At 51.3% G+C, this 14042-nt stretch overlaps 1 protein-coding gene across 3 annotated transcripts in view; it reads left to right on the top strand.

Annotated features, from left to right (window-relative positions):
* ATP7B (ATPase copper transporting beta) overlaps positions 1–9207 on the top strand; it is a 65061-nt gene extending 55854 nt beyond the window's left edge. For 2 of the 3 annotated variants that reach the window (XM_058670819.1, XM_058670820.1), the window contains 6 exons: positions 979–1122; positions 3518–3660; positions 4831–5034; positions 5117–5234; positions 7132–7234; positions 7736–9207. In XM_058670819.1, the coding sequence (XP_058526802.1) occupies positions 979–1122; positions 3518–3660; positions 4831–5034; positions 5117–5234; positions 7132–7234; positions 7736–8012 (989 nt within the window). In that variant the 3' untranslated portion in view covers positions 8013–9207. The remainder of the gene's footprint in view (positions 1–978; positions 1123–3517; positions 3661–4830; positions 5035–5116; positions 5235–7131; positions 7235–7735) is intronic. The other variant, XM_058670821.1, reaches the window with a different exon arrangement.
* Positions 9208–14042: the final 4835 nt, after the last annotated feature.

Below are 14042 nucleotides of genomic sequence, written 5' to 3'. Positions count from 1 at the left end.
GTGGGATGCCCCTCCTAGGGAGAGAGGTGGCTCGGGGCCAGACACCCCTCACCTGCCTCCCTGGGTTTCTCAGTACACCTGAGTTTCGATATTGCTCCAGTGTGTGATGTAAGTTTATTGAGTGTTGTCCTAGCTGATATATAATTTTGGTTTTTCTCTTGGTTACTTCAAATTGATCATACTAGCTGTAAGCTACAAAGCCAACTGGTAGTAATTCGGCTTTTGTTCTTCCTGTCTCCCTCTCATGTAGTCTAAGTCTGATGGGGTGTGTAGTGTTACAGAGGTGGCAGAAAAAGCCAGGGAAACATTCAGTTCAGGCCCTTGAGGGACACTGCTTGGACTGGCCACTACCTTTCTTGGTTTAAGGAAACCTTGGTAGCCATCAGCTTGAGTGGGTAGAAAACACTCAAAACTTTAAAACTTTGGTCCTAGTATTTTTTCCCTAGGGCATGTTGACAGATGATTGATATTAGAAGCCACCTGCCCCTGTGAGGAATCTCAAACCCTGGATGACCATCCTCTGAGTCAGTGCACAGACTTCTGCACCAGTGACACTTGCTATTAGAGAGTGGCAGGTGAAAGGATCCTGCCATTGACCTAGACTTGTATGAGGATTTGTTGATTCACCGTGGGTCATCTAAACCACGCAATCCTAAGTCTGATCAGCCCTTTTGCCTTGAATCTGCTCAAATCCCGGGTAAAGAACAATCAACAGAAAACACCCAAGGCAAATATGGACACCAGGTGGTGTTCAGTGTGTTTCTAACTTTTTCACACATAGAGATGTGCTCCAGTTGAACTCACACCCATGTGTTCTTCACATTGGTTTTATTCCGGGTTCTAGGATAGTGTACATGAGGCACTTACTGCATTACAGTTTTTCAGAATGGTCAAATGGCTTGCTGCTAAGATTCACTGGCTATTGGTTCATGGTGAAACTGGGGCTGTTTGGGAGTAACCGTGGTGTCTTTGCAATAGTTGCTGCCTCCCAGACTTTCTCTGTGCTGATCGGAAACCGCGAGTGGATGAGGCGCAATGGCTTAACCATCTCCAATGACATAAGCGATGCCATGACAGACCACGAGATGAAAGGACAGACAGCCATTCTGGTGGCAATTGATGGTATCTCTCCTCTCCTGCCTTTCTTCTGCTCTGAAGTACAATTTCCTGGGCAAAGGCAAACCAACAAAGTGCTACTATCTAAAATTTTAAAATTCCATTTAATGAATCTTGCTCTCTGTATATTTTTTATCTGTTTTCCAGAAGGTGGTATTGCTATCTTTGCATTTGATTCCCAGCCCTAAGGTCCTTTCTCTCATCCCCTCTCCCTCTTGCCACGGCCAGCTCTGCTCTGTCATTGCCCTCTGTGTTCTTGGACTTCTTTAAAAAAACAAAGATTATTTATTTGAAAGGCAGAATTAGAGATAATGAGGGAGATACAAGGAGAGAGAGAGAGGGATCTTCCATTTGCAAATTCACTCCCTAAATGGATACAATGGCCAGTCCAAAACCAGGAGCTTCATCTGAGGTCTCCGAATGTGAGTGCAGAGGCCCAAGCATTTGGACCATCATATTGGCCCTCTTCTGCTGCTTTCTCAGTCGTATTAGTAGGGAGTGGGGTCGGAAGTGGAGCAACTGGGACTCTAACCAGCGCCCCTTTGGGATGCTGGCATCACAGGTGGCTACTTTACCTGGTGTACCACAGCACTGGCCCCTTACTCTTGGAATTCTAAACTCTTAACCATCATCCTTGCTTCTGCTCGTATTGGCAATCCAGAGTCACCCTTCTCACTTGTTGCTGCAAACAGAACAGAAATTCACTTCCCAAAAGGCCCTTGAATAACGAGCTCTCTGCAGCTTGTCCCGGTCCAGCTTCTTAGATTGGTACACACAGAACTTCACAGGTCTGTGTGTATGTGTATCTTAGCACTCCAGGATTCTCATCTCAGCTGTGCTTTGTTAATGGCACTACAACTGTGCACAAATAAGAAATAATGTACGACACTTTATTTTGGATGCTCCGGGCAGAGATCAGACCAGAATCAACATGAGAGGAGTCGTGTCCTATCACACGTTGTTCACTTGTTCCCATTCATGCCTTCATTCTAAAACCCTCCTGCTTTTGTGTCTAAAGAGCCACTCGGACACGGATTCCACAGAAGTACCTTCCAAAGGAAGAGACAAGAAGGAAGGATTATTTTCTAATTTGGAAATTGATCACTTTAAAGTGATGCTTGTTATATTTCTCTTTTTTTAAAAAAGCAACATTTATTTATTTGAAAGAAAGAGTGACAGAGTGAGGGAGAGACAGAGATCATCCATCTGCTGGTTCACTGCCCAGATGACCACAGGGCTGAAGCCAGGAGCCCAGGACTCTATCCAGGTCTCACTCCTGGGTAGCAGAGACCACAACATTTGGGCCATCTTCCCCTGCCTCCCCAGGTACATTACCAGGGAGCTGGATTGGAAGAAGGGCAGACCATACTTGTGCTGGCACTTGTGTATGGGATGCTAACATTGTAAGGGACAGCTCAACCCCTTTTGTCCCAAACCAGCCCCTGATCCTCATTTTTTTTTTAAAGATTTATTTAATTTTTATTGCAAAGTCAGATATACAGAGAGGAGGAGAGACAGAGGGGAAGATCTTCTGTCCGATGATTCACCCCCAAGTGACTGCAATGGCCGGTGCTATGCTAATCCGAAGCCAGGAGTCAGGAGCTTCTTCCAGGTCTCCCACATGGGTGCAGGGTCCCAAGGCTTTGGGCCGTCCTCCACTGCTTTCCCAGGCCACAAGCAGGGAGCTGGATGGGAAGCAGGGCTGCTGGGATTAGAACCGGCGCCCATATGGGATCCTGGAGTGTTCAAGGAGAGGACTTTAGCCGCTAGGCCACAGCTCTGAGCCCATCCTCATATTTTAATAGCTAGTGTGTATTGAGTTCTTGTTTTAAGTCAGGCAGCTTTGTTGCTTGTAGGAAATTGGGAAGATTCAGAGCATGGGCATGAATGCATCTGGGGAGTCACTGCCTGGCCTGTTCTTGTGCTCTTCTCCTGTTTCAGCTGCCTGCTAATGTGTAGCCTGAGAAACAGCAGGTGGGAGCTCAAGGATGTGGGTCCTTGCCACTAACATGGGATGCCTAGAGTGGAATTCGGGCTCCTAGCTTCAGCCTGGCCCATTCCTGACTGCTGGGAGGTATTTGAGGAGTGAACCAATGGATGGAATATTTTGTTCTGTCTTTGTCTCCCTCCTTGTCAAATAAATAAAACCAAATCAAAAATTTTGCAAGAAAAAAAAACAGAAAAGGGAAGACATTCATGATTGTATCCCTCAGGGAGCCACTGTGAGTGTTATGGTTTGCCAGCCGTGCTTCTGAATGCCTCTGTAAGAGTATAGTGTTTTTAAAGAGAATTAAAACCACAGCATGGTGCATACACTGGGGCACTCTGGTCTTTGTGTGTGATGACAGCTCTTCCTGCCGCAGCGCTGTGCTCTGTCGCTGACTGGATTCGTTTGCTGCAGGTGTGCTTTGTGGCATGATCGCCATCGCGGATTCTGTCAAGCCCGAGGCCGCCCTGGCCGTGCACACACTGAAAAGCATGGGTGTGGACGTGGTTCTGATCACGGGGGACAACCACAAGACGGCCAGAGCCATCGCCACACAGGTACAGGCCAGGGCTGGGGGGCCTCTTCCCCCCTTTAAAGAAATGATGTTCAGCTTGCAGGGATCGTGCAGGGGCAAACATCAGTGCCAGTGCCTCAGGCACCGATTCTGTTTCTGCTGTTCAGTGTGGCTGGAGCTTTCCTCTTCGTACCCCGCAGGAGCCGGCAACCGGTGGGTCTAGGACCAGCAGCACACCTAGGAACTGCGCCCCCAGGGTTCTCTGTCTTCCAGAAAGACCAAGGCTTGAGGGCCAGCATAGACACTTCCTGACCTTCCTATTCAGGGACTGTCTGCCTCTCAGCTCCCCTCACCCGCACACCCGAGGCCGATGAGCTGCTCCTGGTAGGTCTCCTGCCAGCCTGTTCTGATGGCAGCGCTGCGGAGAGCTGCTTGAGAGCGCTGGCTCTCGACTGAGTTCCTGCACCTCATGCTGCCTCTGCCCATGGGTGTTGGAAGCCGTTTGCTTCTCAGGGAAGCAGCAGTGCGCCTGATAAGCATGACCTTTCTTGCTTCATGGTGGACTTGCTGAGTTTTTTCCTGGTTAAAACTTGTTCATCCATTGGACAAGCACTTATTAAACACCACATCCCATGACTGACAGGCACAGTGCCAGGCAGAGAAGAGTGAAGAGGGCCTGTGGTCCTGCATGCAGGGTGGGCAGTTCCCTGGGAGTCCCTCACCTCCCAGGCTGCAGGGGAGGGGACCTGAGTCAGCCATGAGGCCTTTCCAAGGACATCACAGTCTGCGGGAGCAGCCCCTGGCATCTGGAGAAGCAGGGGGCCTGGAGAAGTTAACAATTGCTGGATGGTACTGTGTCCAGGTGGTACCAGCTGCGGCTACAGGGCTGAGGCCACACCCAGGGGCAGGTGGGAAGGCAATACCCTGAAAGCCCAGAGACACTCCTTAGGAAAGAGGATGGGGCTGCTGAAGGACTAGAAGCAGGAAGAGTGACACAACCAGAGATGGCAGGACAGCGGGTGGCTGTTTGCTATGCCAGCACAGGGAGTTGGGTGGGGCAGGGCAGACACTTGCCCATGTCCTGTTGGCTGTGATTGGTGTGCAGTGTGGGACCTGCAGGCGTAGGGGAGTCAGGGACTGTGGTGACTCACGGACTTCAGTTAGTGTTCAGGGTCTTGTGCCAGTCCCAAGTGCTGTTTTCCTTTCCTTTCAGGTTGGCATCAACAAAGTCTTTGCGGAGGTGCTACCTTCTCACAAAGTGGCCAAGGTCCAGGAGCTCCAGGACGAGGGGAAGAGGGTTGCCATGGTGGGAGATGGCGTCAACGATTCCCCGGCCCTGGCACAGGCGGACGTGGGCATCGCTATCGGCACTGGCACCGACGTTGCCATCGAGGCGGCTGATGTCGTCCTCATCAGAGTAAATTGAGCCCCACCCAGGCTGTTGGGGTGGCGAGGGCCTCAAGACGCCCCCTCCCTCACTACGCATGCCTCTCCCGCAGAATGACTTGCTCGACGTGGTGGCCAGCATTCACCTTTCCAAGAGGACCGTCCGGAGGATACGAGTCAATCTGGTGCTGGCGCTGATCTATAACCTGGTTGGGATACCTGTTGCGGCAGGTAAGGGCGACTTTCCCCTACAGCGTCACCTTTATTCCCAGCTGAGACCTGAAACATTCTCTGCTGAATCCCAGCTGATGTGGTTGAGGACACCCCCTTGCTGGCTGGCCAACTAGAATCGTGTGAGTAAGTGAGTGATGTATCTCTTTGTTCATTTGAAAGGCAGAGTTAGAGGAGGGAGGGAGAAATGAGTGCATCTTCCATCCATTATTTTGTTCCTGCAAATGGTTGCTACAGCTGGGGCTGGGCTAGGCCAAGCCGGGAGGAACTCCATCTAAGTCTCCCATGTGGGTGGCAGGGGCTCAATTCCCTGGGCAACTACCTGCTGCTTTCCCAGTGACTTTAGTGGTGAGCTGGATCAAAAATGGAGGAGCTGGGACTTGAACCAGCACCTACATGGCACGGCAGCCTTTCAGGTGCAGCTTAATGTGCTATGCAAAGCCCAAGTCCTCTGGAAGAATTTTAGAAGGGTGGTATGTTACACACCTTGCTTCATTCCCATCAAAAAGTTGATGGGAAACCACGTTTTCATTTGATTCCATTTTCCATTGACTTTGTAAGAATCCCCTGCCCCTTCATTTACCCTGGCCCTTTCTAAAAAGGCTAGGTGAGGTGCTTGACTGTTCTCTCCCACAGCCTGATTTTCTGATCTGTTTGTGAAGACATGGTCTGAAAAAAGAATATTGGAAGTTTTGGGTTACCCATCACATGCGAGGCACAGTGATGGGTGTCTTAGAGCCTTCTCTTCAACACGAATCCCACCTAGACTGCACCCTGAGTCACAGAGATGATCACAGGCAGAAACCAGCCATGGTTCTTGTCATCTTCCCCTCCTGGCTTCCCCCCCTCAGATCTTGTGCAACCAGCCATGGAAAATTCCAGACCCCTCTGCAAGGCAGCATTCCTCCATGGGCTAAGGAGACTTGACATTTTATTTTCCACTAAAAGAATGTTTTAAATGTTTACCTATTTGAGAAGCAATGAGACAGAGAGATGGACAGAGTCTGTCTTCTGCAGAGCCACACAGATGCTCACAGTGGCCAAGATCCTGGGGCAAAATTTAGGTCTGCCATGTAAATGGTGGAGATCCAATTACTGACATCTGGCTGCTGCCTCCTCAGAGGTATGTTAGCAGGAAACTGGGCCTCAGAGTAGACCCAGGGCTCAAACAGAGGCTGAAGTGGAATGCAGGCGTCCCCCCACCAGCCCCCAGCATCTCGTCCACTAAACCAGATACCTGCCCCGCCCTGAAGTTGTTGGATATGGCATCTTTCCTCTGTCATGTGTGTCCGAGGGCTTTACAGTGACTCATCTGACAGCAATTGACAAGTCCCCTGTAGCTTTCTGTGCCCAGTGTGTCATGCAGGTCGCTTTCTTTGCCCAGGGCCAACCCACGGGCTGAGTGCCCGCCTCTCTGAGAGTTGCCCGTCCCAGACTGGTATCTCCTGACTCTGTCCTGGCATCTGACTGATCTCCCTTGGAGAAGGTGCCATGAAGTTGTGGAGGTCAGATGATATGTGCAATAGAGTGCTAACCTCAGTGGGACTGTGGCTGCAGGCCAGCCAGCTCGAGGGCCTGCTGCTGCACCGCCTCTCCCCTGGCCTGCCCCTCTTTGCCTGTGGGTGCCTGCTTCTTTGCAGCTCTCCCCTGAATGGGTGATGGGAACGCTCCTGTGTACTGTTGTGAGAAGGGCAGAGAGGGCAGGGGAAAGCCAGGGCCTCCCCACAGTGCCTCTGTGGCACTGTGCAGCCTTCCGGGACAGCTCAGCCATCCACAGCATGGAGTTGTCTGAACACCCTGAGGCAGAGTCCACAGGGGAGCAGGGGCTGCTGGCCTTGGCCCGGGGCCTCCCCTGGCTCCACCCCACATAGTGTCATGATCATGTCCCCCCTTCCAGGCATCTTCATGCCCATCGGCATCGTGCTGCAGCCATGGATGGGCTCGGCAGCCATGGCGGCCTCCTCCGTGTCTGTGGTGCTCTCTTCTCTGCAGCTCAAGTGGTGAGCCCCCTAGGCCCGTTCCCTCTCCCCCCGCTTGAGGCACTGGTGCCTTTCCTGGGGTACAGATGGATGTGCATGCCTGCTCCCTACCCACTCTCCTGAAGGGGTGTCTTGGGAATGTCAGCACACTGGCAAGGCATGTCCTGCCTGACAGTCACCAAGCCCTGGCCGGCCTCACTCAAGGGCCATTTCTGTGGTGCCACACAAACCCGGGTCCCTGTGCCGGATCAGGCTGGCTTCTTGATAAGGCTGCTCTCATTTGTCTGTGCATCCACTTGGCAGCGCGGCAGCCTGTTCAGTGTGCATAGAAAGTCTCCCAATAGGGCGAACCTGCTCTAACACCCAGCAGTGTGTTGCCCTTTCCCTATCAGCCCGGGGTGGGGGTTGGGGGACTGCCCCTGCGTGCCATTGGTGGACTGAGGTAAGTGGCTCCACCGGGCTTTGAACACTCAAGGCTGAGATCTGCAATGACTGAGCTGCTCTGAAACCCTTGCTTTGCAGCTACAAGAAGCCTGATTTGGAGAGGTATGAGGCCCAGGCCCATGGGCGCATGAAGCCCCTGAGTGCATCCCAGGTCAGTGTGCACGTCGGCATGGATGACCGGCGGCGCGGCGACTCGCCCAAGCCCACATCCTGGGACCAGGTCAGCTACGTCAGCCAGGTGTCTCTGTCCTCCTTGACATCTGACAGGCTGTCTCGGCACAACCCCACAGTGAACTCTGGTGGGGACAAGTGGTCTCTGCTCCTAAACGACAGGGACGAGGAGCAGTACATCTGACAGCCCCGGGCAGGGAGGGGTCCAGCTCCTTGGGGCCTGGGCGAGTCTCCACGAGGACTCATGAACCCTCGCTGTGGTTGACCTAAACAGACATAGCACCAGTAGGCAGCATCAGGGCGGGCCAAGCTTGCCTGTGGCCTTGATGGTTTTTCTAGCCATCCCACATTGCAGCACGTGTCCTTGCACAGCTGAGGCTGAGCGTCCACCTGGATAGGACCGCCCTGCCTGGGTCCTGCTGGGCCGGGGGCTTTGTTGGGGGATTGGCCTGGACTCGAGACAGGGCAGAGTCCATCCTCCTCACAGACGTGGCCTCTGGTCTCAGGGGTGACTGGTGCTGATGAAGAACAAGCTCATCAGGAATAAAAAATCCAAAAAACCCAGCTGGGACTCTCCCAGGAACTTCCATAAACATGATCCTGAGCCCTCTTGTATCTCCATTTCTGACACCCCAGTTCACCTCAAGGGCACCTGTTGTTTCCTACGGCTCAGTGTCTGTCCTCTATATTCTGTGCACTTGGCAAAGGGGTGCACCTCCAAGCCCCACCCCAGCCATTATCTCTAGGGCAGGACTTGTGTCTTCGTGGTCCCTGTAGCCACAACTCTCAGACAGTTCTACAAACTTGCCCATGTGTGTATCCTCTGGAATTGGCTTGTTCTCTCTCGGGCAGTCCTGCAGACATGCAGTGTGTCCCTACCCAACTTATGGTGCTTTGAAGCAGGTGCCCCCTGCCAGGGACCTCCCGACGTGGGCCTAGGAGCTTCACTTGCATGGTCTTTGTGTGCCCAGCAGTTCAGGGTCCAGTAGAAAGTCCATGCATGGGGCTGCCTGGCAAGGCTTGGTTGGGGAGAATGGTGTTGCCCAGTACCAGGAGGGCACCATGCTTTGTGAACCTGCTCTCTGCACATTGAGCAGGCCCCTTGGGACAGGAATGGCTGCAGTTTCTCAAAGGCCATGTGTCCCTGCCTGTGAGTATGTGTCATCAGAGGGACAGAAATGCCTCTAGGATGGGAGATTCTGTGACAGACCACTGGGGAGCAGCCTAGGAGAAGCTAGCCGAGTCCTGGGTGGAGCCCCGTGTCACACACCAGACGATTCTAGTTTGTTATTAAGGGTCAGCAGTTTGTCAGGGGTGGTATTAGTGCTTACAAGAGACAGCTCTGAGCTGCCCAGCAAACCGGCCAGATAGCCTTTTTGATCTCATTTCCCAGGCAAGGAAACAAACCTATCTGCCAGTGTCAAGTGTATCATGGCTGTCGCCTCCGAGGACCTGGCTTAGTCCTGTGCTCTCCTGGGGAGAGTAAGCAAGGAAAAGGTCTTTCTCCCAGAGGAGCAGATGTGTTGGGTGACGTACGGGTGTCAGTTGTGTCAGCTTCAAGAGCGCTTCGTCAGTGGCCATCCCTCCTTGCTCTCACGTGTGATGTGGTCATAGCCGAGGTCTATCTTCCGCAGTCCAAGCGCAGGGTCTTTGTTGTGTTTTCACTGTTTTCAGCCCTGTCCCAGGCCCTTCCTGCTGTGTGTCCCCAGTCCAGTCCTCCCTTCATTTTAGCCTCTGAGAACATTGTTTTTTCACAAGGCCAATCATTGTCTTAAACATCTAATCGTAATGATTTTTTTAAAACTTTTAGGACCATAGGCATCATGTTCCTATGCAGGTGTTAAAATATTTATATAACTGTACAGAAAGTAACCTTTTTTAGATGTTCAAAATAAAAGATTTTTTTTTTGGTTGTAACAATTTCTACTTCAAACACTTTCCATATGATATTAGAATAAAAGTTTATTTTTCTTCATCTGAAAGCCTGCCTCTGGGGGCTCTGTCTGTGAGTGGGGAGCCAAGCTCTGGCTTAGCCCAGTGCTTGTGAAGTGGCCATTGGGCACGGGACTTGCACAGCAGGGGACGTGAGGGCGTCCGGGCCCAGGTGAACGGCTTCCCCAGCACTGGCTCGAGCGGCTTGCCTCGCGGCATCCCACCACTGTAGTGCACTGAGAAGTCTAAGAGAGGGCTGCCCCACCATGCTGGCTGACTTGAATTACACAAGTTGCAATCAGTCATCTGTGTCTGCAGCTTGTATGTTGTAGATTCACCCAACCTCAGATTAGAAATAAATCCAGGGGAAAAAATGTTCCAGGAAGTTGCAAGAAGCAAGATGTGAATGTGCTGTGTACTAACTTATCTGTCGTGTGTGTATGTGTGTGTGTGTGATGTGTTGTATAGGCACTGTATTGGGTATTATAAATAACCAAGAGGTGATTGAAAGGCACGAAGGTAATTGCCAATGGTGTGCTGTCTGCGTAAGAGCCTTGGCCATCCTTCAGTGTTGGTAGCTGGGAAAGGGTGCTAGAGCCACACGGAAGGGCAACACTGCTCATTCTCTACGTGAGGGCCTCCGTCTGCGCAAGGCTGTTCTCAGACACTCCTTCCCCAGCACGCCTCTGTTTTGGATTCCTTGACCCAGAGGAGTGGTGAGGTAAATGCAAAAATCTGGACCAAGGGGCTCCATGGGGAAAGTTTTGAGGGCATCTTGAGGAAGCAAGGGTCCCTAAGCAAGTGACAGTGTGATTTGTCATCCAAGAGAACAAAGAGGTGCTGTTACTAGCTGGGCCCGGACAACCGGTCTGAACCAGGGCTTGCTAGGTAAGCTCGCACATGTGGGCGTCTTCCTTAACAAGGAGGACGGTGTGAAGTCATCTTTGACACGAATTATCTGCTAGAGGATTTGGCCCTAATTGTCACCTGCGGACATGCTTGCAGATGCACTCATCAATCGCATTACGATACGTTTGTGTCCTGACAGCAGCCTTCCTCTGTTGAAGTGTTGAAATGATGCTCTCAGGGTTTGGTGTGACCCCATGGCCAGCCCTGGCTTGTGCCACATACAGGGGCAGTGTAGTGTCTGCCTCAGGGGATCACGGGCTCAGGGATGCTCTCGTCCTGTTGTGCGCCTGTGCCTCAGGGAAGGAAGGGTTGGCACACCTCACAGGGGAATCTATTTTTAAAAAATTATTTATTTTGAGGGCATGGTGCGATGGCTCAATGGCAAAATCCTCACCTTGTGCATGCTGGAATTCCATATGGGTGCCAGTTTGTGTACCGGCTGCTCCACTTCCCATCCAGCTCTCTGCTTGTGGCCTGCGAAAGCAGTTGAGGATGGCCCAAAGCCTTGGGACCCTGCACGTGCAGGGGAGACCCGGAAGAGGCTCCTGGCTCCTGGCTTTGGATCGGCTCAGCTCCGGCCATTGCAGCCACTTGGGGAGTGAATCAGTGGACAGAAGTTCTTTCTCTCTGTCTTATCCCTTCTCTCTATAAATCTGATCTGGCTTTCCAATAAAAATAAATAAATCGTTAAAAATAATTATTTATTTGAAAGGCAAAGCAGCAGAGCAAGCAAGCAAGCTTCCATCCACCTGGCCTGTCTCCACAAATGGCCACAACAGTGAGCTGTGGGCCAGGCCAAAGCCAGGAACTCCATCGTTGTCTCCCACATATGTGGCATAGGCCACCTGCTGCTGCTCTCCTTTCAAACTCAGTAGTAGGAAGTTGGGTCGAAAGTCGGTTGGATCAACACTGATACAGGATCCCAGCCTCAGGCAGCAGCTTAGCTGGCTGCAGCGCAATGTCTGGGGTTCAGTTTCTTCAGGAGAAAGGTGCCCATCCCCTTGCTAGGGTTCCCAAGGCACCTCGATAGATCACAGCATCTGTCTGTTACTGATACATTTTTTTCCCCACTCTTTAAGACCTTAATAAAGGACTGTGATGAGGTTGCCATTTTAATAAATGAACATGATTCTGATTTTGGGGGTCAAGCACTGTGGCACAGCAAGTTAAGCCGCCTCCTGCAGTGCCAACATCTTCTGTGAACACTGATTTAGGCGTGGCTGCACCACTTCTGATCCAGTTCCCTGGTGATATGCCTGGGAAAGCAGCAGAAGATGGCTCAAGTCCTGGGCTACTGCCACCGACTTGGGAGACCGTGGATAGAGTTCCAGGCTTCTGGCTTCAGCCTGGACCAAAACTAGCCATTTTAGCCATTTGGGGATGAACCAGTGGATGGAAACGCCCTCTCCTCTTTTTTAAAATTTATTTTTAACTATTGTTTTTTTAAAAATGATCATCACAGAAGTGGAGAATGGGGATTGCAGACCCACGTGGACCTCTGGCAGGGATGGGAGGAGCAGAGAGATGTGCCTGCAGTTGACAGCGGTGGGGGAGGGGAGCAGGGGGAGGTGGGGAGGGGAGAAAATACACAGCTCCTTGTTGTCAGACTGCACAGTACAGGGAGCAAATATGATTTATTGACATCACCTCGCTTTTCTTTCTCTCCCTCTCTCTCTAACTCTGCCTTTCAGCTAAATAACTAATCGTAAACAAAAACTAATTCTGGGGCCAGCACTGTGGTATAGTGGCATAAGCTGCTACCTACGGTACCAGCATCCCATATGGGCACTGGTTCATGTCCCGGCTGTTCCACTTCTGATCCAGCTCTCTACTAATGTGCCTGGGAAAGCAGCAGAAGATAGTCTGAGTCCTTGGGCCCCTGCACCTACGTGGGACACCCAGAAGAAGCTCTTGGTTCCTGGCTTTAAACCGGCCCAGCTCTAGCTATTGGGGTGTGAACCAGTGGGTGTAGACCTTTCTCGCTCGCTCACTCGCTCTCTCTGTAACTGCCTTTCCAATAAATAAAACACACCTTGAAAAATAAAGGCAATTCTAGTTTTTTTTAAATGGCACTGGAAGCTGACATGTCAAAAAACATAGCTCTCCAATCATTCTGCAAGTTCAGTAAGGAGCTGAAATTAGTAAAGGTGACTTTTATTTTAAGAAAACCCAACATAGATCAAAACCAGCAAAATAGTCTAATTAAAGGGAAAGATTGAACCATAGGAAGTTTTTTTTCTTCAAAAAATGTATGTCAGTATCTTGGTAACTGGATTCCGTAATGTTTATGAATTGTTGAGCTAGAACAGTTTTGAGTTTCCTGTGCCGTGTTGTCAGTTGTGTCTTTCGGCCAGGCCTGTTCCCAGGCTCCCCAGGCGTGTGGGAAAGGGGAGTTGCTATTGGGAAATCCTGGGTGGCTGTATGAATGAAGCCACGCTGCTTTATTCATTCCTGAACTCAGCTTGGGCAAGGACATCAACACCACTGTTTGACTCCATTCCAGAAAGGAGATGTCTGCCTGTCCGCTGTTTTCGCTTTGTGTGAGGACAATGACGGCGGCTGAAATTACAGGATAGAATATGAGAAGGTTAAGTAGTGCTGTGAAATCCCAGAGCTTCTTTCATTCTATTCAGGAAAGATGAATAAACAGATGTAAAAACACCTAAGGACTACCACGAAAACAAGAGTTGATGGAAGCTTAACTTTTTTTCTGAATTGGAATTGGCCGTGGAGTCTTAACATCATAACAGCTTTTAAAATGTTAAGCATACAGAAATAAGGTAGGAGATGCACCCCTGTAGTGTCCCACTGCAACCCCAAGGGAAAGCCCCACTCCACTCCCACCAGCATGATTGTGGCAGGGCACCCCCTGGTGGAGGGACCATCTCAGGACATGGAGAAAACCTTTCTGTCCCCATGACTGAGTCCCAGGATGCACCTGCTGTGGACTGATGGCCCTCAGAGTCCAGCGAGATCATGTGATGCAACATTCAACTCCTGCCGGGTTTCCGTGAGATGTGGCTGCCTCCCTCCCTCTCCTTACATGTCCTGTGCAGCTGTTTGTGGCATGCTTTCCCATTTCCTGAGCCAGGCCCCGGGTTCACCGAGCCAACTGCTAGGGCTTTCAGATCCACATGGCTCCACCCCCAAAGCGCATCCTCACCTTGTGCTCCCAAAGTGGCTCCCTGGCACCCCTGGGCGGAAGAGGCTCAGCTCCTGGCATGTGTTGGGCCCCCCATAGGAGGGGCAGCACAGGGGGCAGCAACAGGACCATGTGGTTTGTTTCATGAGCCACCAAGTATCCCTGACCAAGACAACTTCCCAGCTGAGCCCAATTTCTCTCTGCCGGGTTCTCTTGCATCTAGACATGCAA

Source organism: Ochotona princeps, chromosome 12 (assembly GCF_030435755.1).
Source record: "Ochotona princeps isolate mOchPri1 chromosome 12, mOchPri1.hap1, whole genome shotgun sequence".
Classification (NCBI taxonomy): Eukaryota; Metazoa; Chordata; class Mammalia; order Lagomorpha; family Ochotonidae; genus Ochotona; species Ochotona princeps.
Note: the sequence above shows the minus strand (reverse complement) of the source record. Positions and strands in the feature narration are given on the sequence as shown.